General features: G+C 45.6%; 1 protein-coding gene across 1 annotated transcript in view; it reads left to right on the forward strand.

The window, feature by feature from the left end:
• Positions 1-26397, forward strand: part of LOC144503618 (dynein axonemal heavy chain 11-like) — a 383758-nt gene that overhangs the window by 162303 nt on the left and 195058 nt on the right. Inside the window, exons 40-44 of the mRNA XM_078228239.1 lie at positions 10838-10977; positions 13549-13696; positions 18850-18998; positions 20857-21007; positions 22804-22935. Coding sequence (XP_078084365.1) covers positions 10838-10977; positions 13549-13696; positions 18850-18998; positions 20857-21007; positions 22804-22935 — 720 coding nt within the window. The remainder of the gene's footprint in view (positions 1-10837; positions 10978-13548; positions 13697-18849; positions 18999-20856; positions 21008-22803; positions 22936-26397) is intronic.

Raw genomic sequence — 26397 nt, forward strand, 5'->3', positions numbered from 1 at the left:
TTTTGAGTTGCAAAAATCAATTTAATAAAAATAGGATGGTTAAGTGCAAATGATTTTTAATCGATTGCTATAATTCCCAGACATGTGCTCTGACAGTATGAATATGTTTGAAAATTCCTGTCCTCAAGAAAGTAATAATGTCTGTTCATGAGCATGCATTGAATGTAACTAGACATGTAATTGCATACTGGAATGTATTATCAGGTAGCATGCCTTGAAATGAAAATGTTTTGTTTAAAATAAAAAGCAGTAGTGTAAATGACTTTGTGATTACTCTGTTATTAAAAATGAACTGCTATAATACAGTATGATACTTAAAGGACTTTGCATTACAATTAGGAGGGAAAGCAGTAAAACGATGAAGTGCATTTTTTTCTAATTTACCTTCAAAATTGTTATAAAGTTTTAAAGGTGTAGAATTAGAATTGTACAATTAAAGTAAAATAATAGTTTTCATTGTTGATCAAGAAGTATAATTCAACTCAAACCAAATTACCGACTCAAGAAGAGCTTCTTCCCTGCTGCTGTCAAATTTTGAATGGACTTGCCTTGCATTAAGTTGATCTTTCTCTACACCCTAGCTATGACTGTAACGCTACATTCTGCACTCTCTTGCTTCCTTCTCTATGAACGGTATGTTTTGTCTGTATAGCGCACAAGAAACAATACTTTTCACTGTATGTTAATACATGTGACAATAAGTCAAATCAAAGTATAATTGTATCTATATTGTCAACAGGCTCTTCTGAATAATTTGAACCAATAGATAAAAGTGCAAAAATGTGCCTTATGTTTTAAGTTTTTTGTTTGTCCATGGTTAAAATGTAGAACTTTCATCCTGGAATGCTGGGTGAGAATTTTCCCAGGCAGGGGCAAGGCAGGTTTGAGTGCATGCAGGAAAATAAATCCCCTAAAAGTGATGTTGGAATGGGATCTTGATTCCTAATCATTCTGTCCTCTTCCAGTTTTCATCTGGTTTCGGAGCGCTGCTCCTTCATCAGCTGAGAGGCAATCTTCATCAAGGAACAGCACTCCGAAACTCGTGATTACAAATAAACCTGTTGGACTTTAACCTGGTGTTGTGAGACTTCTTACTGTGCCTGCCCCAGTCCAACGCCAGCATCTCCACATCACAGTTTTCACTTGAGCTGTTTTCTGAACCTAGTGGGTACCCTCTGTCCAGCTGCCGGGAAATTGATTTTTCAAATAGCCATTTAAGTCTGTCTTTATACCCCTGCATTCTGACTTTAACTGCCAGCAATGGGTTCTGCATTTCCATCAGGATGGAAGAGGCGAGGGAAAAGTGGGAAGTCATTGCTGACTGGAGTTTATCCGCTTGGAACACTATAAAAACAAACTTTGTCAACTACAGTGAAACCCTATCACTGAAAGAATTAATCCTGCTCATGATTGACACCACTGGCAACTTTGTGCACCATCCAAGTGTTTTGGAGTTTATTTAGCTGAATCGCAACTTCATGGCTATCGGACTTTCCCGCAACAGCAACGTGGACCTCTGAAGAGGGATAGCAGGCTCAGCCACCCCAGGAGCTGCAACAGCTAGAGTAGCAGCAACTTTCTCGTCTGCAACCACTTGCCGCTCCACAGAATAGAGGGGATGTATGAGGATCTACAGCTCAATGAAGATGATATATCCAACACAGGATATACGTCAACTATGAATTTCCTCAACTTGTCAGAACAATGTTGCCTCAGGAAGCAAAGGCTCTTGTGCCAGGTAGTTGCAGACATCTGCAGCCCGTAGAGCCATACACCTGCCCAAGAGAGCCAAGCGGCCATAGAATCTCTCCAGTGGAGAAGGAGGCCATGCAGCCCATCGAGCCTGCACCAACAACAATCTCACTCAGGCCCTATCCCAGTAACCCCACGTATTTGCCCCACTAATCTCCCTGACACTAAGGAGCAATTAGCGTAGCCAATCAACCTAAACTGCATATCTTTGGGATGTGGGAAGAAACCGGAGCACCTGGAGGAAACTACGCAGACACGGAGACAATCATCCAAGGCCAGAATTGAATCTGGGAGCCTGGCGCTATGTGGCAGCAGTGCTAACCACTGTGCCGGCCATGCATTGCAAGTCGTCAACAAGGTCACCATAGTCCTGAATTTCTTTGCCTCCATCTCATCCCAGGGATCTGCTTGAGATATATCCAGGATATCACAGTTTGTGGTCCATACAGTGTCACCCAGGTCAGGAATGCTTTGTCTGTCAAGACTGCCTGCTACCTCATCTTAGCTACAAATGAGACCACTCAAGCTGGGAGCACGGTTGGCTTCACTACATTGAACGAATTTTCATAGTCACAAGGGGTGATTGATTACACATATGTGGCAGTCAAGACTCCCTCAGATCAGCTTGGAGTCTTCATGAATCAGAAAGACTTTCAATCGCCTAATATCCAGTCTCTTTCTGATCACTGCATGGTGACCACGTGTGTCTGCACAAGTCCACTCATAAATGGATCAAGAATGAGAGCGCACAGATTTAAAAGTGATTTGCAAAAGAAGCAAATGTGATGGAGGAAAAACTTCTTCAACCAACAAGTGGTTTGGGTCTGGAATGCATTGCCTGGAAGAGTGGTGGAGGCAGGTTCAGTTGAGCCATTCAAGAGGGCATTAGATGATTATTTGAATAGAGACAATGTGCAGGGGTACAGGGAGAAGGCAGGGGAATGGCACAACATCACGATGCTCATTTGGAGAACCAGTGCAGATGCAATAGACCAAATGGTCTCCTTCTGTACTTGTAACAATTCTGTGATTCTGAGTATCCAGGGAGCTGCCATGAGTGCTTCATTTTTCACCAAACAAACCTGCCACAGATGTTCTCTTCACCATACAGCATCTGGCTGCTGGGAGACAAAGGCCATTAAAGGCCTGGCTGCTATCCCCTGTGAGGGACACTTCCACTGAATCAGAGGAGACATATAACAGGAACCATATTATCACCAGGGTTACAACAGAGCAAGCCATTGGCTGGCACAAGATGAGATTCTGGTACATCCCATTAAGAATCTTTAGGATTGTTGTAGTCCGTTGTGCCCTTCCTAACAAGCCCATAGTTCCTGCAGCCACACACCCGACTACCAGTGAAGCCCGTTATGAACTCAGCCAGGCATGCCTCACGTGAGTGTGCTTGCATAAATCTAAGAATGCCATCAAAACCACTGTACCACTACCCCCAGCCCCAGCACAGCTCATTTGTACAGTCCATCAGCTGCCCACCTCAGTCACAGCCTTTCTTCCTCATCAAGATTCATTATTCCAGGGTTAATAGGGCATTCAACAAAGTAGAAGCCATGAGAATGTCGAGTTCACATGGACTACTGCTTTCATTGAAATAAAGATTATGATTAAAACATTAACATTTTTTAATGAGCACCCAAGAATTCCATTGTGCAGCTTAGATTACATCCTCTTAATGCTTTTTACTACTTCTGCATGGTACAACCCTTGAGGCTTCAGCAGAGCTGGAGGCAGGCTACTCATTTCCCAACTCTGACACGCAAGGTGCCTGTCACAGATGTCTTCTGGGGTTTAGAGGCCAAAGTAATCCTGCAGTAGACCGTTCAATCTTTGCCTGAGTGGGAGGCAGTGTAGGCACCTCTCACTGGTGGTTGGGGAGCAAGGGATAAGGAGTGGGACGGCCTTGTTAAGAGTCACACTACCTTGAACCCTTTCTCCATCTTTCCTCTCATGGCCCAGCTGCACTTTTCTGATGGCCAAGAGTTGGAGTGCACTTTGCTGCATGGCAGTGGGCCTTTGAACCGCCAAGGTGAGGCTTTGCTCCATCATGTGTAAAGTGGCAGCCAAAGTGTGCAGCCATTGCTCAGGTTCAGCTTGCACTTGGAGGCCTACATCATTAGATTCCCCATGCAGTAGCCACACTTTCCTTGGAGGTGAACATACTGCCAATGCACGAGATCTCCTGGCCCTATTGTTTCAGATGGACTCCTTCATTCTCTCTCCAGCAATGTGCACTGTCTCTGGAAATGTTGACAGTGGTGTATGCATTTCCTGTTGCTGTTCCACACGTTTCTTCTTCATGCATGACCTGATGCTTCGCATCCATGTACAGCTGAGCAGAGTTTGAGGCATCCTGCACCATCCTACCTGTGCTCTGCACTGCTGCCTCCTCTACAGCACCCACTTCTATTCACATTTAATGAGTCGCTTACCATATTCCACCCTACCTATCCGTGGTGCCCAACCCACCAAGTTGTTTATTATCTGTGCTAGTGGAAGCTATGCAGGAGTCATGTGATGGTGCATCCTCAGAACGCCAATCACAGAATCCCTACAGTGCAGAAGAAGGCCATTCGGCTCATCGAGTCTGCACCAACCACAATCCCACCCAGGCCCTATTCCCGCAACCCTGCATATTTACCCTGCTGATCCCCCTGACACTAGGGTCAATTTAGCATTGCCAATCAACCTAACTCGCACATCTTTGGAGAGTGGGAGGAAACCACGCAGACATGGGGAGAATGTGCAAACTCCACACAGACAGTGACCCGAGGCCGGAATTGAACCCAGGTCCCTGGTGCTGTGAGGCAGCAGTGTGCCACCATGCCGCCCCTGCATCCTCTCCACGGGGATCTGTGAAGGACCTTTCAGAGTTGAAAGACACATGTGCTGAAAGTAGGTGGAATCAGGTTACAAATCTGGCATAGTGCAGATTGAGAGAGCTCATATATTGGTGACTTCAGTTCACTATGAGTGACAGTTAAGTGCCAGAAACAGTGCATCATCTAATATTGTCACCAGGTTTTTGGGGCACCGTCATCTCGTCATTACTGTCACCAGATACTTATTCCATTCTGCCGATCTCTAGGGCCTTCTACTCCATTGCAGATCTAGCCATGATTCTCTGCCTCTCTCTGGAATTGTGGCTCCTCCTCTGCAGTGAGAGAGGGCAGAAAATTGAGTGTGAGAGGCCAGTTAGCTGAACATCTGTCATGGGGAAATGGCTAGAATCCATTATTAAGTAGGTTATAGCAGGATACTGAGAAAATCATAATGGGGTCAGGTAGAGACAACATGGTTTTGTGAAAGGGAAATCTGTTAGTTCTTTGAGGGCGTAACAAGTGACATTGAAGAAGGGAACCTGTAGATGCAGTGTACTTGTTTTTGCAAAAAGCACTTGATAAGTTTCCATCTAAAAGGTTGCAACGCAAAGTAGTTCCTAATGTGGGATATTAGCATGGATGGAGGATTGTTTGAACAACAGAAATTAGAAAGCAGGGTTAAACAGGTCCTTTTCAGGTTGGCAAACTGTAACTAAGTGAATGAGTGAATTGAATGTATGGAAGCTAAATCTGCTGATGGCACCAAGAATTGTGGGAAAATAAGTTGTCAAGAGGAGGTAAAGAGTCTACGAAAGGATTTAGACAGATTAAGTGAGTGGGCAAAAATTTAGCAGATGGCGTACAATGTGGAAAAATGTGAACTTGTCTACTTGGGTAGGAAGAGTTAAAAAACAGTATTTTATTTAAATTGAGAGAGATTGCAGAACTAGGTGGTGCAGAGTATGTGTACAGTTTTGGGCTCCTTTGTTGAAAGTTAAAAGCAGCACACAGAAGGTTCACTTCACTTATACCTGGGAAGGTCTTATCTTAGGAAGAAAGGTTGAACCGGTGGGGCCTATATCTGTTGAAGTTTAGAAGAATGAAAGGTGATCTTATTGAAACATATAAACTGCTGAGGAGACTTGATAGGGTAGATATTGGGGAGGATGTTTCCTTTTGTGGGAGGGTACAAGAGCTAGTGGACACAGTTTAAAAAGAAGAGGTCTCCCTTTTAAGACGGAGGTGAAAAGTAATTACTTTTTCTCTTGAGGATTGTGGGTCTGGGGAACCCTCTTCCCTTGAAGCAGGGTCATTCAATTCAAGGCAGGGTTAGACATGGAGTCTGGGATTGTGGGAGACAGACAGGAAAATGGAGGTGAGACCACATTCGGATCAGCCATGATATTGCATGGTAGAGCAGGTTTGAAGGGTTGGCATGGCCTACTCTTGCTGCTAAGCCAATGTTCCATGTTTTCCAACAGTGGATCCAGGTCCTGGTGTTGTTCGCAGCCTCTGCTGCTTTCAGCCAAACCTGCTTGCTCAGCCTGACTGGCCTTCACCTCCTATCCTCGGGGAAGAGGATTTCACTCCTGGCCCTCACTGCCGTCCATCATTACCTCCAGGAAACATCCGAGAACAGAGGGGCAGCCTACCCACTGCTTGCTTCCATCATGAGAGCATTTGTTTTCCTTTCACGGCCTCATTCACTGTTTCCGTTGTGAGTCCTGCAGGCGCCCCTTTAAGTCAAAACCTTTCTTTGACTCATTCATTGCATCATCCCTCCAGGATGGTTGGGAAACCCAAAATCAGAATACTGATTTCATGACTTAGTTAACGAGCCATGGCTAAGCCCACTGGTGAATTTGGCCAAGTTCGGGCTTCCTAATGATCCTGTCATTTTGGCAAGGACTGAGGTGACACGATGCTGCTCACTATAACGCGGGTATTCACTATGACCAGATGTTGCTCACTATAACCCGGGCATCCACTATAACTCAGGTATCCACTATGACAAGATGCTGCTCACTATAATGCGGGTATCTGCTATAACCCGGGTATCCGCTATAACCCGGGTATCCGCTATAACCCGGGTATCCGCTATAACCTGGGTGTTCACTATGACAAGATGCTGCTCGCTATAACCCGGGTATCCGCTATAACCCGGGTATCCGCTATGACAAGATGCTGCTCGCTATAACCCGGGTGTTCACTATAACAAGATGCTGCTCACTATAACCCGGGTGTTCACTATGACAAGATGCTGCTCGCTATAACCTGGGTGTTCACTATGACAAGATGCTGCTCACTATAACCTGGGTGTTCACTATGACAAGATGCTGCTCACTATAACCCGGGTGTTCACTATGACAAGATGCTGCTCACTATAACCTGGGTGTTCACTATGACAAGATGCTGCTCGCTATAACCCGGGTGTTCACTATGACAAGATGCTGCTCGCTATAACCCGGGTGTTCACTATGACAAGATGCTGCTCGCTATAACCCGGGTGTTCACTATGACAAGATGCTGCTCGCTATAACCCGGGTGTTCACTATGACAAGATGCTGCTCGCTATAACCCGGGTGTTCACTATGACAAGATGCTGCTCGCTGTAACCCGGGTGTTCACTATGACAAGATGCTGCTCGCTGTAACCCGGGTGTTCACTATGACAAGATGCTGCTCGCTGTAACCCGGGTGTTCACTATGACAAGATGCTGCTCGCTGTAACCCGGGTGTTCACTATGACAAGATGCTGCTCGCTGTAACCCGGGTGTTCACTATGACAAGATGCTGCTCACTATAACCCGGGTGTTCACTATGACAAGATGCTGCTCGCTATAACCCGGGTGTTCACTATGACAAGGTGCTGCTCGCTATAACCCGGGTGTTCACTATGACAAGATGCTGCTCGCTATAACCCGGGTGTTCACTATGACAAGATGCTGCTCGCTATAACCCGGGCGTTCACTATGACAAGATGCTGCTCGCTATAACCCGGGCGTTCACTATGACAAGATGCTGCTCGCTATAACCCGGGCGTTCACTATGACAAGATGCTGCTCGCTATAACCCGGGCGTTCACTATGACAAGATGCTGCTCGCTGTAACCCGGGTGTTCACTATGACAAGATGCTGCTCGCTGTAACCCGGGTGTTCACTATGACAAGATGCTGCTCGCTGTAACCCGGGTGTTCACTATGACAAGATGCTGCTCGCTGTAACCCGGGTGTTCACTATGACAAGATGCTGCTCGCTGTAACCCGGGTGTTCACTATGACAAGATGCTGCTCGCTGTAACCCGGGTGTTCACTATGACAAGATGCTGCTCGCTGTAACCCGGGTGTTCACTATGACAAGATGCTGCTCGCTGTAACCCGGGTGTTCACTATGACAAGATGCTGCTCGCTGTAACCCGGGTGTTCACTATGACAAGATGCTGCTCGCTGTAACCCGGGTGTTCACTATGACAAGATGCTGCTCGCTGTAACCCGGGTGTTCACTATGACAAGATGCTGCTCGCTGTAACCCGGGTGTTCACTATGACAAGATGCTGCTCGCTGTAACCCGGGTGTTCACTATGACAAGATGCTGCTCGCTGTAACCCGGGTGTTCACTATGACAAGATGCTGCTCGCTGTAACCCGGGTGTTCACTATGACAAGATGCTGCTCGCTGTAACCCGGGTGTTCACTATGACAAGGTGCTGCTCGCTGTAACCCGGGTGTTCACTATGACAAGATGCTGCTCGCTGTAACCCGGGTGTTCACTATGACAAGATGCTGCTCGCTGTAACCCGGGTGTTCACTATGACAAGATGCTGCTCGCTGTAACCCGGGTGTTCACTATGACAAGATGCTGCTCGCTGTAACCCGGGTGTTCACTATGACAAGATGCTGCTCACTATAACCCGGGTGTTCACTATGACAAGATGCTGCTCACTATAACCCGGGTGTTCACTATGACAAGATGCTGCTCGCTGTAACCCGGGTGTTCACTATGACAAGATGCTGCTCACTATAACCCGGGTGTTCACTATGACAAGATGCTGCTCGCTGTAACCCGGGTGTTCACTATGACAAGATGCTGCTCGCTGTAACCCGGGTGTTCACTATGACAAGATGCTGCTCACTATAACCCGGGTGTTCACTATGACAAGATGCTGCTCACTATAACCCGGGTGTTCACTATGACAAGATGCTGCTCGCTGTAACCCGGGTGTTCACTATGACAAGATGCTGCTCGCTGTAACCCGGGTGTTCACTATGACAAGATGCTGCTCACTATAACCCGGGTGTTCACTATGGTCTTGCATTTGTTAGATAATTTTGTTGAAATTGTATTTGTGCTCAAATGGTCTTTGTTTACTCCGACATTGATTTTGAGTTTCAAAGAGCCACATGTTGGCAATGGCATCCAATTCAGTGGCTGCCTCTAGTGCTGACGTTATTAAGGGCAACTTCCCGTCCCCAAGAATTACTCAAACAATCAGAAGGTGCCAATCAGCACTACCTGCCCACCAAGCCACACCACTCCTGCCTTGCACTGGAGCCTGTCTGCCAGTCTCTCACCCCCAAATCCTAGACCTGTCTTCAAGGGCACATAACCATCTAAGCGCCATCATCCTGCATACGCAGCCTGGCTCCAATACAGATCCTCATGAAATGCCACTAACCACATCCTACCAATTTGAGTACCTTCCCACTATTCCTACTTTCTGTCTGCTATTGCCCTACTTCAGGCACCTCTTCAAATCAGATTCATCAGGCATGATCTGCCCTTTACAAATCCATATGGACTTTCTTTGTTCAGCTCAAAAATGTGAATGTGTCCACTTACTCCATGCTTAATTATAGACTCGAGTAATTTCCCAAAAACAGACATTAGGCTAACTGTTCTATAATTCCCCAGTAAGTGGTCTCACGTCACCAGGTTAAAGTCCAACAGGTTTATTTGGTAGCACGAGCTTTCGGAGCGCTGCTCTTTTTTCAGGTGATAAAGCACTGCTGCTTTATCACTCACCTGATGTTGTGACACTACTTACTGCACCTATCCCAGTTCAACGCTGGCAACTCCACATTATAATTTCCCAGTTTCCCTTTTTCAACTTTTTTAAAAAGCGGAATAGCAAGTACAATTTTCCAATCTAAAGGGATGGTACCTGAATCGACAAAACTTTAGTAGATCATGATTAGGGCATCTGCAATGCTCTCACCTACCTCCTTTACAATCCTGGAGTGGGGACCATTTGGGATTTGTCACACTTTAGGACAATTATTTTCTTCATTCTGTTATTTTGCTTAGATTTTTTAGTGTCCTCCATCCTGATTCAATATTAGTTTCCTTGGGATGTTTGGAATGCTCTGTGGTAAATACTGGTGTAAAGTAATTATTCAACTATCATTTTCTTATTTTCATTGGCAATATCACCATTATCAGTTATTAAGGGATGCATATTGCTCTTAAGCACACTGATTTTCCTAATATCATAACATTTCATTACACACTGAGAGACCCAGGCCTCTGTTTTTGAGTTGTTATTAGAGGACAGTCACTGAGACTTTTAGCACCTTCACATTATCAACCCCACAGTGTTGTGTGAAAGTAGAATGCATGCCCCAAAAGACAGAATCAGTTAAAAGGAAGAAAGGTACTTGGTGAATATGTTTATGAAGGGATCTAGGGAAATGGAAGGAAAATTGGAAATTGTACAATAGAAGCAACGTGGCCAACCTGTCTTATGGAGTGGTACAGTAAAGTTTAGGATGCTCATGGGAAATAATCACCATCAGTATTACTACAGAGTCAGCAATCAGTATGCATGATGGTGCAGTGGGTAGTACTGCTACTTCACAGTGCCAGGGACCAGGGTTCAGTTTCCGGCATGGGTCACTGTCTGTGCAGAGTCTGCATGTTCTCCCTGTGCCTCTGTGGGTTTCCTCCGGGTGCTCCGGTTTCCTCCCACAGTCCGAAAGACGTGCTGGTTAGGTGCATTGGCCATATTAAATTCTCCCTCAGTGTACCCGAACAGGTGCTGATGTGTGGTGATTAGGGGATTTTCACAGTAACTTCATTGCAGTTAATGTAAGCCTACTTGTGACTAATAAATAAACTTTACTTTCGCATCAAAATGTATTTCTTTACAAAAATTGATTTTTAATAGAAAAGTCAAATGACTTAACGATGAAACTTGTGTAATGTGTTCCACTTTAATAATTAACATGTGGATTAATATTCTTTTGATGTACAGATATTAAAGACTTTGTACAGGACATATGTAAACATGAAACGAAAACCTGTCTGGAATGACCTTAACCCAAAGGCCGTCAGCACAGATGAGATGTTTGGTTTTATATATCCTGCAACCCGAGAGTGGAAGGATGGCAAGTATTCCAAAAACTGTGAGCTTGAACAGTCGTAGCTCTGCTGATAAAACTGGAGTCAGGATTATGGATGAAGGCATTCATCTATTTGATTTACCAATAAGAAGCACCTTACTGCTACCAAATATTCAAAAGATTATTAAATTACAATCCATGTTCATTCCTCAATTACATCAATGAAAATAGAGGCATAAAAGTGCATCAGTTGATGATATCCTGCAGCAGAGCAGCATTTTTAATCTCTCGGCATTTCACTTTTCTAGTCATCAGGGTGAGGGATGTCAGGATTGGGGAGTGAAATACTTGTGAACTTTTGAGAATCTAGTTTCAGTATCTATAGACTGCAGTACCATAGTTGTTATGTGACGCAACTAAAAATCCAAAGGCCCAAACTAATGATCCAGAGACATGAGTTCAAATCCCAGCACAGCAGCTGGAGAATTTACATTCACTTCATTAAGTAAATCGGAAATAAAATATGTTACTATCAGTAATGGGGTTCTGTGCAACTACCAGATTGTTGTAAAGACACATCTGGTCCATCCAGCGTCCTTCAGGGAAGTAAATCTGTCGTCCTTACCTGGTCTTGTCTGTTAGTGCATCCGGACTGACAACAATATTATTAACTCTTAACTGCCCTCTGAACTGTCACTGAAGCCACAATGAAAATACCCAATAAAACCAAAACCAGATGGATCACCTGACATTGACTGAAGCTTCAGACACAACAAAGGCACACCCAGCCCAGCTTATCATACAGAGCCCACATAAGAACAAGCGACTGGGGTAGGCCATTCAGCCCTTGGAGCCCACTCCACCATTCAGTGAGGTCATGACTGATCTTCTATTTCAACACTATTTTCCCGCACTCTCCCAGCATCCCTTGTTGTTAATAATCTGTTGAAATCTGCTGCTACTCAGTCATATCGTTAACATCAGGGGACAAGTGCCGGAATTGGCAGAGTGGTCTCATATACTAGTCGTACAACAACTTAACATAGGCACAGATGTTCATCCCAGTCGGGTATGCAGAGTCAGGCAATTTCCTGGCTTTGCGAACCCGACTTTTAAAAATGTCTGTCCACAGGTCAGATTTTTGCTCATAAAGAACCGGCTGAAATAGGAATTAGGGTGGGGGACCCTGGACTGAGTCTGCTGGGTGCAGAAGTGGGCTGGGTGGAAGATCAGTCTCTGTGCTCCAGCAGTATGTTTAAATAAATAAAATAAAAGATTAAAATGAGAACTAACCCACACTACTCTTCCCACACACTCTCAACCATGCATTATGCCTCATCCATGCCAACCTTCATTCCTCCTGCTCACCTTGCTTGGCCCTTCATTTCCCTAAGCCAACCTATGCCCCTCTACCCAACCCCATGGCCCCTCATATCACCTATACCAGCCCATTGCTGCCATCCACCATTCTTCAGCCTTATCTCCTCCATGCCAACTGGCCTAGTAACCTTCGACACTCCATTGACAGCTTTGACACTTCCTCGATAACTGGACAATTCTTTGACAGCTTGACAATTCCTATGAGTTTGTGCATTAAAAGTGCAGAATCAAATTTATTTTTAACAATCCCAAAGATGTCCTGGGATTCTTTCCAGAGGGGAACCCTGACCGTCCAACATGTCCACCAAGTTCAGATATGCTCTTGCCTGTTCGGAGCTGCATAATCGTAATTCCACATTCCTGTTCTTCCAAACAGGAGGTGGTGCGCCATTGGCAGGCAGTGAAATCTGCTGTCAATGGGATCTCTCATTGATTCCACCCCATGCCAACGGAAAACATATGGTGGGAGTGCTCCATTGGTGGGACCAGAAGATCCCACTGGCGTGAAGAGTCATAAAGTTCCGGCTGCACACACTCCAGCATATGCTTAAATAAAAACTTTGCTTACTGGAAGCTTACCGAATGAAGTGGCCATCTTTTTACCACAGCAACTGTTATTTATTCATCCATATTTTTCCTAATGACAATTTTATCCCCAATCACACCCTTAGAAGTTTCTCCACCATCGACTTAAACTGTTGTGCCTGAGACCTGGTTTATCCCTCTCCCTTATTTTGAACAGGGATGTAACATTTGCAACCCTCCAGTCCTCTTATCAGTTCCATATCCAAGGAGAATTGAAAGATTGTGGCCATAGACACCTTTACTTCCCTCAGCAACCAGGGCTACATCCCATCTGAATTGGGTGTTTTTTTTTCTAAATTGAGCACTGCCAGTCAAATTTACCTTGTTAAATCCTGTCCTGTCTAATGTTTATTCACTATAGGAGGTATTGCGGGCTGGCCATCCAGGGCCAAATCATTTTCCTATTTCCTGGCCTGGAGGCCCTAAGACTAATTGTAGCAATTCTCTTAAAATCCCAGGTAAAAATGTGTTAACTCAGCACAGACCATGCTGCTTTGTATAGCTCCTTGCCTTCTGAAAAAAACAGGCAGCTGTGAAATCTGAATGGACATTACACTCTCAGCTTTTTTGCATGTTGTAATTTTTTGGCAGGCAGAAAAATCTTGAAATGTAGTTGAAAGTTAGTTTAATAAAGCTGTGCATAACCCTGAAATTCCTCTATATTTCTGTTGTTCGCAGGCCTTTTTTCTTCTATCATGAGAGAGCAAGCCAATATCACTCACGATGGTCCAAAATGGATTGTGCTGGATGGCGATATTGATCCCATGTGGATTGAGTCACTAAACACAGTTATGGATGATAATAAGGTAGATAATGCTTTCCGTACAGAGTAGCATAAGAGTGTGCTAAGAACTATCAAAATGCTCAAGATGGACACTTATCATCTGAAACCATTGATTAAACTATTCAAAAAATGTGCATGTGTGTTGTTCTGTTCTCTTGTAATTCCTACCATCTCACAAATGTCCTAATAAGCTGAAGCATGTCTACTTAACAATCTTTCATTTTATTTTTAAATCTACTCTTAATGTTAACAAGCAAAATCTTATTTTCATCTATCTTTTCCTTTCACTCTTACCTTGATGATTGAGGCAAAGAGTCCCTGTTCATGTTCTATTCAAACCATTAGAACAACAACAATTTTATCCCATCAACTCCATTCTACCCTTTGCTCTCCACTAAGGACTCCATTAAGAACTCATAGAAGAAATCATAGAAACCCTACAGTGCAGAAGGAGGCCATTCGGCCCATCGAGTCTGCACCGACCACAATCCCACCCAGGCCCTACCCCACATATTTACCCACTAATCCCTCTAACCTACGCATCCCAGAACTCTAAGGGGCAATTTTTAACCTGGCCAATCAACCTAACCCGCATATCTTTGGACTGTGGGAGGAAACCGGAGCACCCGGAGGAAACCCACGCAGACACGAGGAGAATGTGCAAACTCCACACAGACAGTGACCCGAGCCGGGAATCGAACCCAGGACCCTGGAGCTGTGAAGCAGCAGTGCTAACCACTGTGCTACCGTGCCGCCACTCTGATGCTGTTGATACCTAGATGTATGCTTTTAAACTTACTTCTGTTCTATGCTATTTATTAGCCTCTGAATTCTGAATACGTTTTCTTCTGGAAATTTGTTTTCCTTACAAAAAATCCCCATGAATGATGGGGTGGACTACTCCCAAGCCCCGTCAGTATGTTCGATCGTGAGTGTGGGGGGAGAATATGGCATGATGTCCAGAAATTAGGTTCACGCTCGTGTGAATTTACAATGGGATCTTCTGCTGGTGCCCACCTTGGTGGGTTGGTAAATCCGTCCAGGGACTGGCGTGATCCTCATTTGCATCTCATTGGTGGCTGCAGCTGAAGGCCCGCCTCCCCCATGCAGATACTTGGACTCATCTGAACAATGCCTGGGCTGCCCCTAGCATGCAGAATGGAGGTTGCCTGCCACCCTGGAACACCACAGCAGTGGGAGCATCTGCGGGTAGACCTTTCAGACTAGATGGCCTGGAGGGCATCCATCTTCCAAATTCAGAATATTCCTGAAGATCCATTTTGTTCTCAGAAGATCCATCTTCCAGTCTTGGAGTACTCAGAGATCTATCTTCATTTTCAGGAGGTCCACCTTCTTTCTTCAATCGTGACTTAGTGCTGTTGGTGCCTTTTCAATATGGCACCTGGACATGATAGTGTTCTCTACGCCACCTGGGCCTGCCCCACCACTGAAAACAGCATGAAATAGCCGGGTGCATAATTCATGAGGTTGGGTCCGGAAGGTTTGGTTTGGTTTCCTGCCGGCCACTGCAGTGGGAAACATTCCACCGTCCGACACCGCCATGGTGTTTAGTCTCAAATTGGGAAGCATTCCCCCCATGGTCTTTTCTCAGTTTTCTCAAGTAATAAAAACTTGTTTAAGCTACATTGCATGCCTACAGTGCACACAATCACCAGACCGCCTATATTATGGCTGAATCACTACACTTGCCCCTCCAACATTTTTGTGTTTTGAAAACCCAAGTATGGTACTGTCTAACCATTACTTCCTGATTTACCTCGCCACTTCCTATTTCCAACCTTGATTGCGTCCTACTCTGCACCCTAGTTTCTCAATAATAAAAACACCTAGGAGTTACAAAGCTTCCATTTTAATGCTGGAGTCTTGGGAAGCATCCCTCAGCAAATCCACACAGTAGTTGTAATGCTAAAGTATTCGGATACAGTCATTTTATAGTTTCATCCTCGCAGTCAATTTAGAATTTTTGGAGCTGATCTCTCTCTCTTTCTCTCTCTCTCTCTCTCTTGAGTTAATTGGTGTCCATGGTATCATACAAGTTATAACATAAAAGGAGGCTGTTCCATTCTAACTCTTCAAATCTTTTATTAGTTTGTATTTCTGTTTCTTTTCTTTATTTCATTCTTTCTTCTGTCCAATATTTCTCAAATTATTAATAGTATGTTATTGTCTCTGTTCCAATAACTATATGTGTTCGCATTTCAAGTTCAAATAACTGGACAGAAAAACTTCATCCTTTGTTCATCTGGTGAAAAGCCTGAGTCTATGTCCCCTAGTTACCAATTCATAACATTGCACTCTATAACCTCTTAACCTTTGCTTCAATGAAGAAAGTCCCTACTTTTTCAAGCCTGTCTTCAGTTATACCCTCTCATTTTTGATCTAATTTAGTGATTCTTCATTGTACCCTTTGGGCCCGATTTTACCATTTGGAGCCTAAGGGCCGGGTCCGGGCGTAATACAGATCCGAGCCCGGAATCCTCTTTGCAGCGTGCCCATATGCTTCTTGCCGGCTCCGGTCCGATCCGTGCAGTGGGCGGAGCTTAGCGCTGTCGGAACGATCGGAGCTCTGAACTGCGCATGCGCAGTTCGAAAAAAAAATCTGAAGCAGCACGCCCGGGCACGAAAGAAAAAAACAGCAGAGGGCGGGGGGGAGGAGGGGGGGGGGGGGGGCGGTGGGGGGGAGAGAGAGGATGGGGGGGGGGGCGGAGGATGAACTTGGGAGAATCTTGCAAACTGAAAATAATGTAGCACCTTCTTTGTGCTGCCTAATTATCTATGGGAAAGGTAATTAAACTACAGTGTCCTAGTGAGCAATTAGTGACCTGTATAATACATTTGTGATCTGTAACTGGATTGTTGATGTCCCTGTAGCCATGAGCCAGGTCCTCAAATGTTCAGAAGTCATGTGGTGAACTTGGAAGAATTGTCCCCGTGGTGGAACTTGGTTGGAAATAAGATTCAAGGAGATTACTAAATCTGGGAAATCAACCATAGTGAAAAGAAGTTTGTATTGGCAACTCTTCTCTCACATTCCATGGCAGATGTGCCCCTACTTATGAATGTGATTTGCATGGGCAATGTTGGGTGCAGCTAATCTGCCTCTGGAGCAGCCTTGGATCCTTTCTTTCATCTTGTTTTCATCTGAACATTGCACAGAATCTCCTTAAAAATCCTCCACTGTTCCTCAACTGTCCCACCAATTAGTCTGTGTTCCCAGCCTACATTAGCCAACTCTGCCCTCATCCTATTGTAATCCCCCTTGTTCAAGCAGAGGACACTGGTTTGGGACCCTACTTTCTCACCCTCCATCCATATTGTGATCACTCATTCCAAGAGGATCCCTCACAAGGAGATCATTAATTTTACCTGTCTCATTACACAGGACCAGATCCAAGATAGCTTGCTCCCTCGTAGGTTCTGTAACATACTGTTCAAGGAAACTATCGCGACAGCATTCTAAGAACTCTTCCTCAAGTCCACCGCGTCCGACTTGAGTTGACCAATCAATATGGAGGTTAAAATCCTCCATGATTATTGCTGTTCCATTTTTACATGCATCTGTTATTTGTTTGTTTATAGCCCGCCCCACCTTGAAGTTATTATTTGAGGGCCTGCAGACTACGCCCACCAGTGACTTTTTCCCCTTACTATTCCTTATCTCCACCCACATTGATTCCACATTTTGCTCCTTAGAGTCTATATCGTCTCTCACTACCGCCCTGATGTTATCCTTAATTAACAGAGCTACCCCACCTCCTTTTCCTTCCTGTCTATCCTTCCGAATTGTCTGATACCCCTGGATATTTAGTTCCCAGTCCTGGTCACCCTGCAACCACGTTTCTGTAATGGCCACTAGATCATACCCATTTGTACTGATTTGTGCCGTCAACTCATTCACTTTGTTTCGAATGCTACGTGCATTCAGGTAAAGTGTCTTTATGTTAGTTTTTCTTACCTGGACCCGATTTGTTAGTGTATTCCTTTGTTTGCATGCTCTGTCCCTTCCTGTCACAGACTGGTTATTCTTCCCCAGACCATCTCCTTGCACTGTGTTGACCACCTCCCTTCTCATGCTTGTCACCTTTTTTACTCTGCCTGAGGTTAGATTCCTGCCACCTTCTATACTCTCTGTTCTATTACGTGGTCTGGAAACTTTACTAACCTCTCCTGAGCCCTCGGCTCCTTTAACTAGTTGAAAGTCCTCATCATTAACCTGCACTCCTACCCTCTCCTTTACCTTTGATTTTCTAATTCTCCATACAACTGAACCCCCCCCCCCAACTATTTAGTTTAAAGCCCTATCTACAGCCCTAGTTATATGATTCGCCAGGACTCTGGTCCCAGCACGGTCCCAGTAGGTTGGGAGTGTGCTCTGCCGAGGGGGGCCTGCCTCCCAGGCGGATCTGTCGGGGTGGTTAGCGGGGGGGGTTCTGCGAAGGACGGTCGAGGAGGATGGGCTTCAGAGGTTCCCCTGCTGAATAGAAATCTGCTTCGGCGCCTGGCGCCTGACTTTATCGCGATTTTGGGCGCGTAATTTTGGTAAAATCGGGCCCTTTATGTTTCAAGTATCCTTGCTGAAATTGACTGGAACTGCAAGCATCAGTGGCCTAACCAATGTCTTCTATGAGTTCCATATTGCTTCCTTACATCTATGTTTAGGATCTCGATATAAAATGAAGAATCCAATTTGCCCTTTTTGGCTTCATCTACCTGAAACCCAACCATTAAAGAGTTAGGGGATAAAAATGTTGACATCGCCACCTAGGTTGTAGCTGGCAAGCTGATCACGTGTTCATTTTAGAATCCAGCTGATTCTATTGCCAATGGAATGACAATGAAAATTAGGCAGGTTCCACAATGAGAAGGTGACCCAATCATCTAGACCCATCAGCCAGGGGACTGAGGATAAAAATCTTCCTCTGATCTTCACCCTATGATTTATTTGTTCCCTCACTTCAGAGTCTTGAGAAGTTGAATTTCTGTTTGACATTTTTATAGTGTTTCCACAACACCTTCTCTTGTCATCAATTTGTTTTGAGGAGAAATATTTGCATTTTCTTTTTTATTTCATTTAAAACGTTCAGCTTCAACTATTTTACTATTGTTATAAATTGTAGTGTGTGTTGAAAAGCTTTTTTTGATATTTGCATGCAGGTCCTGACACTTGCCAGCAATGAACGCATTCCACTGAATCCTTCCATGCGCCTCTTGTTTGAAGTGAGTCATTTAAAAACAGCTACACCGGCCACCGTTTCCCGAGCGGGCATTTTATATGTTAATCCCCAGGATTTGGGCTGGAATCCGTGAGTTATTGATTTTTTTATTTGTGCTCGTGATAATACAAATGTCTGTGCATGTTTTGCATCGCACCTTTTAGTTGATGGGTTGTGCTTGCTTGTTTCATGTTTGCTGTGGCACTCTCACTTTTGCTCAGAGTATTGTGGGCTTAGCTCCCACTCCGGAGACTGAGATGAACACTCCAGAGCACTAATAGTGTGTGCTGCACTCTTTGAGGTGCTTGCTTTGGATGAGAGATTAAACCGAGGCCCTGTCTGGCGTCTTGGGTGGGTGGAAAAATCTCATGGCACTATTTCGAAGAGCAGGGGAGTTATCCCAAATGTCCCATATTTATCCCTCAATCGATACCGCCAAAACAGATTATCTTAGCATCAACACTTTGCTGCTTGTGGGAGCATACTGTACATAAGTTAGTTAACATGTTTCCTATGTTACAACAGTGCCATTGCACTTCAAAAATAAAGCAAAATCCTGAGATCATGAAAGGTGCTAGATCAGTGCAAATCGTTTTGTTCAGCACATAGTGAGACAGACCTGTTACTGTAAATCAAAGGCTAGGTAACTTTATACTTATGGAGGCATTATATTAATACAGAAGAAATAGAAGCTGCAGTACACCTCCAGCCTGCCCTGACAGGTCAGTGGAATTTGGGCTCTGAGCTCTGGAATTTCATCCTTAAACTTTTCTGTCTCTCTTTCCTTTACAATGCTCCGTAAGCCTATCTTTGACAAAGTGTTTGGTCATCAATTCAAATATCTTATTATGTAGCTTGTTGTCAAATTTAGTTCATGAGTGCTCCTGTGTTACAAGAATAAAGATGTTTTTAAAATGAAAGTTGTGGTTATTGATGCTGCCAGGAGGCAGTAAATAAATGAGGAACTGCTGAGGAAATGGTACGCGGGTAGGAAGAAAAACAGTTACTGAAGATGCGCTGCCAATGATGGGGTAGCCAAGAGTGGAACTAAATGACTGAATATGACAACAGAGGAAGGTGTAGGCGGAGGTTGATGTGGTTGGCTGCAGAGTGCGGGTTAAGTTGATTGGTCATGCTAAATTTACCCTCGTGTCAGGGGGATTAGCAGGGTAAACATGTGGGATTACGGGAATAAGGCCTGCGTTGGATTGTGGTCGGTGCAGGCTCAATGGCCTCTTCTGCCCTGTAGGTATTGTATTGTGTAGGTCGAGGAGAAGGAGGAAAGAAAATGTAGGATGATCACAGTCGCAACGGATGTCTTTTGTGGTTTTGTTTAGGACCATTTCAGCAAAGTGGCAGGACCAATCACCCCTATCCCCGTGCTCTTAAAAAAACGTTCTTGACTCCTCTTCCTTTGCAAATTCCTGCCTTGTCTTCTCTATCCCTTTCCTTTGCAGAAATCTAAGTGTGTCCAATTGTAAAGACATCCAAAATGCTGGCAAGGTCTCCTGCACCTCATCCCTGCAGTATAGAACAAAGAACAATACAGCACAGGTACAGGCCCTTCGGCCCACCAAGCTTGTGCCAGTATAGAAATCTGGCTACTCCCTCATCCTATGTCAAGAAGCAGCTTTAGAATGTAAGAAAAACTCAAATCTCTACACAGCAAGCCTCAATCAGTCTCTGGACTTTGTTCTACCATTATCAGCCAGGACTTAGATGATCGTATTCCCCTTTAATCGATGACCTGTAGGTGTGTGCAGAAGTTCAACCCCCACAGCCCTGAAAAGGAAACTTTCACTTAAGGTCAGAATTTGACATATACCCAGATCACAATCAAATCTTCAGCCCTTACGGCAGGTTTCTGTATAATCCCAGGGTCTTTATGTTTGCATTTTCTGAAAGAAAAATTGCATGTAGCCGTAACGTTATGATTCTTAATACACAGATATGTAACCAGTTGGATTGACACAAGGATTTACCAGTCAGAAAAAACCAACCTGACCATTCTCTTTGATAAATATGTTCCTTCATGTCTGGAGCAACTACGATCTTCCATAAAGACCATCACCCCCATTCCTGAAAATAGCATGGTACAGGTACTGTCACATCTACTCCCTCCCAGGGTCTACTTCGAGAGGTTGCAGGTTTTCATAAGCCACTTAAATATGAGAAACTTACTGCTGCTAGTGATAACTTTAAATTATCTTTAATCATATTACTGCTGTATCTATTAATTCTTTCAGCAGTTTTTACTGAAGGGATGGAATCAATAAACAGGGAACATACATAAGGAATCTCAAATGCTGCGTATGCATTGGAGAAATTTCGGTGCAACTGCACTTTATTTCCTAACCATTTAAAATAATGGCAAAGATATTTTGTGCAGCATATACCCAAACTTCCATTGTGGATACCAGAGGGTTTGGTTTCCTGGTGTCAGCATACAGTCAGAAAGTTACCATGGCCTGTTTGTTCCCTTTCTCCTCTGTTGCGTCCAGTCTGTTACTTCACTGTGATCTTTTGGGAATACGTTAGAAGATTGATCCTCCCACGCAACTGAGTTGTGTCAGACATTAGGCAACGGCAGTCACATCTGTAAAAAAGTAAAATACTGCGGATGCTGGAATCTGAAACAAAAACAGAAAATGCAGGAAAATCTCAGCAGGTCCGACAGCATCTGTGGAGAGAGAATAGAACCAATGTTTCCAGTCTAGATGACCCTTCGTGGGCTCTGACGAAGGGTCATCTAGACTCGACGTTGGCTCTATTCTCTCTCCACAGATGCTGGCAGTTGCATCCAATAAGGGAAACATCTGGAGTACTCGAACCTGAGCCTACCATCACAACCGCATTGGTAACAAACTCGACTCAGTGGCTTACAGGAATTCAGCCATCCACAACAAGACTCTCATTTGGAGATCATTGTCTTTATTTGTTCATGCAGGCGCTACACTCCTCTCGATAGACAACCTGCCTCGGGAGTGTGTAAAAAGATGTCACAACAGGCATTTTGGGTGGGAGTTTCCGGCCGCGCTTCCTCCAAGTTTGGAAAATCCCGCCTGAAGTCAAAAGACCTTTCCATGGTCTGCCCCTTGCCCGCTACGAATCCCGTGGTGGGCGGGATGGGAAAATTCCGCCCTTTGTGTCTGTAATAGTGTCGCATACTGCAAAATATAAAACTGGTGCTTCTTTAGGGCAACAAGCCTACAGTTTGAACAAACTAAATGAGATGTTGTTGGCTACAATCTGGCAAAGGAGGACCCAGCTTTATGGCCCTGAAGGAAGGAGGACAGTGAAGAGCATGACCCCAAATATAGAGCAAGATGTTCTTGGCATTAAAGAATGTCTTCTGATAACGGCATCATATTCAGTACTGTGACTGAATATAAAAGTTTGCATTTTGTTATGCAGTGCTCCCTGGTACCGTATCTATGTGGATAGTCTTCACATATGAATCTAGACATTATGTAGGTTGAATTTTCAATTTTGAGATAAATTTCTGCCTGGTATATCTCTGTCTGCACTCAGTACTCACAAATGTGCTTCTGGCAATTGGGTCAGTAGAGTAGATTTTGATCTTGTGTGATAGCGAATTGGTGGCATCTTTTAGATCACACCCAGTTTGAAATGAAAATCAGAAGAGCAGGTGCTAATTCTCCAATCTCACAAAGACACAAGCAATCCCAGCAGTTGAATTTGTGTTGGGGAAAAAGATCTGTGCACCACATCTACTGCTATCTTGGCTAATTCAACACAGAACAGGGATTAATCTAGTCTGTAAGGTGTCCTACACAGCAAAAGATTCATCTGATGGGCTGTTGTGGGAATGCAGTTTTAATTTCATGCTGTTATCAGTTTTCTGTGCTAATCTAATCCTGTTAATACCATTTAGACCCTTTGCTCCCTTTTGGACTGCCTACTTACTCCAAAGAATGTGCCTCCTGACTCGCCACGAGAACTTTATGAACTTTATTTTGTCTTTGCCTGTATTTGGGCCTTCGGTGGAGCTGTATATCAGGATCAGGTTAGTTCTTGCCTATTCTTGGTTTGACTCTTTGACGTTCATCCACAATGCTCCCCTTTGAGTGATGCTGAGCAGGTCTGTGTTGATTCCCTGGGGGTCAGGCAGTGCCACAGGCTGCTACCTGCATAATCAGCTTGGCATTTCTCATTGATATCATTGGACAGTGATGTACACCGCTGCATGTCCCTGAAGAATCAAGGCAAGTCTGCAATTGGTACGACACACACATTTATCGCCTTTTATGTTTATTGTTTTGAAAATTGCTATGGTCATTCATGTTGTGTACACTTGTTTCACTGTGAGGTGATTTCACTAATGAGAGTGGTATAATCCTTGAACAGACCCCCCATTTTTGGTAAGATCCTGTTAGGGACCAGTAACATTTTGTTTAAAGTAGACAAAGTTTGAGATTTAAGATGTTTGTTCAGTGAAGAAAACCACAAGATTCCACAGCTTTTGAACAAACAAAAATAAACCTTACTGTACAAGGTCAGGAAGATAAAACAATTTATAATATGTTTACCATTCATGGTAAGTCTGAGGTATATGTGAATATCCTTCTGGCATCAGACACATCACATTGCAACATAAATGGCAGATGCAACCAGGACAGAGTCCACGGATTTCCCAACAACCCACCCAGACATCAGTAACACTGAGAGTCAACAAATCTTACTGAAACTGTTGCTCTTACGAGGGATTCTCGTCTTCACCTTCATGCCATGGAATTGCCCCCAAAGGTTGCTTCAAAAACAACCCGGCTCATAGAGATTCAGTCTTGTCTCCTGCGATTCCGTTACCCTGGATTCCCGGATATTCACTCAAACACTACCTCACAAGCACAACTTCAGCTCTTCGGGCGTGCCAAGCAGAATATTACTGCTCCAAAGGGGTAACTTCACCCTAACGGCCTGCAGCACAGAGTCATCAACCTGAAGTCTGCTGAATCCGTGCTCTCTGCTCCTTACAACCATTTCCTATTTGGAGTCTATTTCCCTGCTCCTCTCTTTTCCTTAACTGTGACCTGTTTCTGCCCCCGCCTGAGACTTCCTTTTGGAACTTCTCCTGTCCCCTCTCCCCTATTAGGGACCTCTCCTGTCCCCAGCTTGGGACACTTGGCCTGCAATAGTGTGTTTCTCCTGCTCACCTATCTTGGGTTTTATGTGCCATTTTTCTTATGCACAAATGCACTGGGTCAAACCAAAACATAAAAATGCTGATCTGTGCATCATGGTCTGTGCATGCTCAAAAGTTCCAAGGCCTATCAGGAATTGAAGTTCCTGACCTCCACGCACGCCAGCTAGGTAGGTTTAGGTCTTATAACAGAGAGAAATAGTTAGCTGCTGTGGTATAAAACATTGCCACCATCAAATATCCTGCACTTGTACACACTCACCAGGATTCATAGGGGCCAGTTACAAAGCTGGCAGTTTTTCATGCTGCCAGCAAGAGATGTGGCAGGTTACCAGCAATGCACCCAACAGTGGCCTAGTATCAAAGTGTGAGTGAAAGCAGGATGGGGGGGTGGGGGGGGGGGGGGGGGGGAGTGTGCTGTGAAAGAAGGGATGGTGATGGCATTGAAGGCAGGGGCAGTGGGTTGGCTTTCAGTTGAAACCCCTGCGCTCCAATCTGGGTCCCTCAACTGGATGTAAGTGGGCCCGATTTTACCAACAATTTGCGTCCGTTTTCGGGCGCGAAATCGTAGTAAAGTCGGGTGTGAGACCTTTATCGCGATCTGCACCCGCGTCCGCGCAGATCGCCACTTTACCGAGACCCGCGAATGGCGGGGATCCGTTCCGTGCCCAAATCGGGCGCAACGACGAGTTAAATGCATTTGCATGCATTTCAATTGAATTAATGAACTGCCCGCCCAACTCTATCAGCATTTCCCCCTTTACCACCGCGTTTTAGGGACCTGCTGAATAAAAGTCTGAGTCGGGTGCTCCAGCTTCTGAAGAGCGCGTTCAGTGCTTCCAACAGCTCTCTGGCTCAGACCAGTGGTGGGGGGGAGGAGGGAGGCGGGTCAGATCATTCTCTGGTTGGAGGGGGGAGGAGGGGAGTGAGGTCAGATTGTTGTCTGGTTGGGGTGGGGAGGGAGGAGGAGGAGGCGGGTCAGATGTATCTCTGGCGGGGGAGGGCCGATTGTTGTCTGGTGCTGGGGGGGAAGCCCTTGACCGTTGTCTGGTGGTGGGGGGGAGGAGACGGGTCAGATGTTCCTCTGGAGGGAGGGGGAGTGAGGCCAGACCATTCTCCTTGGGGGGGGGGGAAGGGAGAGTGAGCCAGATCGTTGTATGGGGGGTGGGGAGTGAGGCCAGAACGTCGTCTGAGGGGGGTGGGGAGTGAGACCAGATCGTCGTCTGGGGGGGCGGGGGGGAGTGAGGCCATATCGTTGTCTTGGGGGGGGGGGGGGGGGGGAGGAGGAGGGAGGTGGGTAAGATGTATCGCGGGGGGGGGCAGATGGACCTCTGGTGGGGTGGCAGATGGATCTCTGGTGGGGGGGCAGTTGGATCTCTGGTGGGGGGGCAGTTGGATCTCTGGTGGGGGGGGGGGCAGATGGATCTCTGGTGGAAGGGCAGATAGATCTCTGGTGGGGGGGGGGGGGCAGATGGATCTCTGGTGGAAGGGCAGATAGATCTCTGGTGGGGGGGCAGGGAGGCAGGGGTGGCGATCGGTCTGGGTAGCGGGGGAGTTGGATAAGGGAGACCCCCCCCACTACCCAGACCGATCGCCACCCCTGCCCTCCTCCCCTCCACCGATCACCCGCAGAGTGGCAGCGGACCCCCCTGTCCCCCCACCAGAGATCCATCTGCCTCCCCCACCAGAGATCCATGTGCGCCCCCACCAGAGATCTATCCGCCCCCCCCCCCTCACCAGACATCCATCTGTCCCCCCCCCACCAGAGATCCATCTGCCCCCCACCCCCCGAGATACATCCTCGCTCCCACTTGTCGCTCCCGAGCCGCTTTCTCCGCTTTCTGCGGCCTAGGAGCGATCTGACACGGGCGCACTTTTTCAAAATTTTTTCTAACCGCTTGCGCAGTTCAGAGCTCCGATTGTTCCGGCTGCGCTAAGCCCCGCCCATAGCACGAATAGGACTGGAGATGGCTGAGAGCGTATGGGGGCGCCTGAAAGTGGATTTCTAAGTCGGATCTGTACTACATCCAAATTCGGCACTTCGAATGAAAATGGTAAAATCGGGCCCAGTGTGTCTGATAGTGAGGGAGCCCCAAAGTCCCCCCATAAGCCCCCACCCCTGGGAGGAGGCCTTTGACAAACCTGCAGGGGTTTTTGGGTGGCTTTCCAAGGCCACAGGAAAGTCATGTGGCTGAAGCATAATGGGAGTCAATTGGCTCATTATTGAGCCTAATTAACATCCCCTGCAGTGGCTGGGAATACCGTATTAGCCCGTTCCACCATCTGACTGGCTGGGAATACTGTGTTCGCTCCTTCTCCTCTCCAACC

Source organism: Mustelus asterias, chromosome 2 (assembly GCF_964213995.1).
Source record: "Mustelus asterias chromosome 2, sMusAst1.hap1.1, whole genome shotgun sequence".
Classification (NCBI taxonomy): domain Eukaryota; kingdom Metazoa; phylum Chordata; class Chondrichthyes; order Carcharhiniformes; family Triakidae; genus Mustelus; species Mustelus asterias.